This window comes from Syngnathus scovelli, chromosome 2 (genome assembly GCF_024217435.2).
Source record: "Syngnathus scovelli strain Florida chromosome 2, RoL_Ssco_1.2, whole genome shotgun sequence".
Lineage (NCBI taxonomy): Eukaryota > Metazoa > Chordata > Actinopteri > Syngnathiformes > Syngnathidae > Syngnathus > Syngnathus scovelli.
Genome location: NC_090848.1, coordinates 16,449,468 through 16,451,283, shown reverse-complemented (window position 1 = coordinate 16,451,283; position 1,816 = coordinate 16,449,468). Strand labels below are relative to the sequence as shown.

The window sequence follows — 1,816 nt, the reverse complement described above, 5'->3', positions numbered from 1 at the left end:
AATGATAGTATCACAACACTTATGCAACTGCCACATATTTTATAGAAACACAACTACATACAATATGAGCAGGAATACGTTTCACTGTCCATACCACACACAAGAACTGTCATACTTGGAACGTTTTATTTACTAGCTTGTTAAGATTGCATTTACAGTGATCATTTTAGAAACAAGGATCCTTTGTACAGTTATTTTCAAGCAAGATAAAATTGCAAATATCGCATATATACAGTAAGAAACATTAGAATAATGTAAATACAACGTATCACCAATGACATGCTTGTTTATTCAACATGCTGCAGTCATTAGCAAATCGAAACCAATAATGCACATGGAAGATGGGCCAATGCGCAATGCATGTTGCTCGACCTGACACCGGATTGGATGTGGTTCGGGTCCTGATTTCTTATGAATAAATAGTCAGTAGGAGACGCCATCAGCCGAATGAATGCAGCATGTCAAGAGTGCTGAAATGTCTTTCAAACCTTTTTCCAGAACAACACTGATCGGCGAGGGTACACTTGTCAAAGACAGAGTGTCCATTCATTTTTTTATTTTTTTTTTTTAAAAAAAAGCAAAACTTTGACATAAAATATTTTAGACGTAAAAATATCCAATCCAATATATGGCATTATTTGTCTGCTTTAAGACATAAGCTAACATGGGCGCTTGCCATTGTTACGGCTAGCATGTTGTACAATGAAATTTTACGCTGATCCCTTTGTTTAGCGCCACCTAACAACTCTTTACAGTACTTTTTTGCTAACACTGTCACATGCCCTCACTGAGTCTATTTTAATACGTAGTCTTTTGACCTTTTAAAAATGTTAAAATAAACATCAATATTCGAAGGGAATCCTTCAGGTAGTACATTTGAATGAATATATTAATAATTTACCAATGATTAAATATCGCTATCCATTGACTAGACAAAATGGTGCGTTGTTTTGTTTGTCCTGATTTTGCTCAATTTCCCTCCCTTATACTCCCTGAATGTGAATAAAAGACCTCCTGTCAAAAGCTCACATAAATTAGATCACAATAAACAAGCAGTAATGGCAGGTCATTGGTCCTTTAAATACTGTTCAATATGCCAGCTGGAATGCTAGTAGATTCTTTAAAACCTGGTGTGGTTGAAGTAAGGGATTCAAAGAAACGCTCCTTTCAGTCACAATAAATAACTATCCTTCATATAGTGCCGCAATACAGTTCTCACACTAAGCCTACAGTAATTGCACAGTTAACCACATGCACAGGGTTTGATCCGCCCCTAAAATCCTTTCTTTGAATTCCTCTGCCATGACTTTTTGCTTCTACTCTGCCAGTAATCATAAATGAATACTGTTCGGTCAGGGTCCGAACATTGAGCTCTGTGGAACACCAGTCTTGATAATGCAGACAGACCTCCGGAGTTGCAGTCTGAGGCAAAAAATAACTGACAACCTCTGAGTTTCGGATGGGAGCTACAGCTAGTTTGGTTAATTCCGTTTTTATGAGATCTGTGCAGGCAGAATACTCAAGCAGAAATGAGGCTGCTTCTCATTAGAACTCTCAGTGTTGAAACTTCAGGTTGCATTGGTCTTGAAAGCTGAAGCCAGATACTATCGAGCGCCTCAGACAAGTTAATATTTGGGTTTGGAATCCAAGTGGAGAAGCGGTTCTGTCGTTTTGATAGAAAAGTGGCGAGAAACTCGATTGTTTCATGAGCGTCTCTGAATTGTTTGTTTTCAGAGTTCTCCATCTGAGGGCGGCAAACACAGCTTGAAGAGTCTGTCAAAATGACAAAACACAGAATTCAGGAATTCTGCCTAAA

The 1,816-nt window shown here is 38.1% G+C and overlaps 1 protein-coding gene across 1 annotated transcript in view; it reads right to left on the bottom strand.

Moving 5' to 3' along the window:
* Positions 1–107: 107 nt before the first annotated feature.
* Positions 108–1,816, bottom strand: part of prex1 (phosphatidylinositol-3,4,5-trisphosphate-dependent Rac exchange factor 1) — a 62,580-nt gene continuing 60,871 nt past the window's right edge. Inside the window, exon 40 of the mRNA XM_049755594.2 lies at positions 108–1,773. Coding sequence (XP_049611551.1) covers positions 1,731–1,773 — 43 coding nt within the window. The 3' untranslated portion in view covers positions 108–1,730. The remainder of the gene's footprint in view (positions 1,774–1,816) is intronic.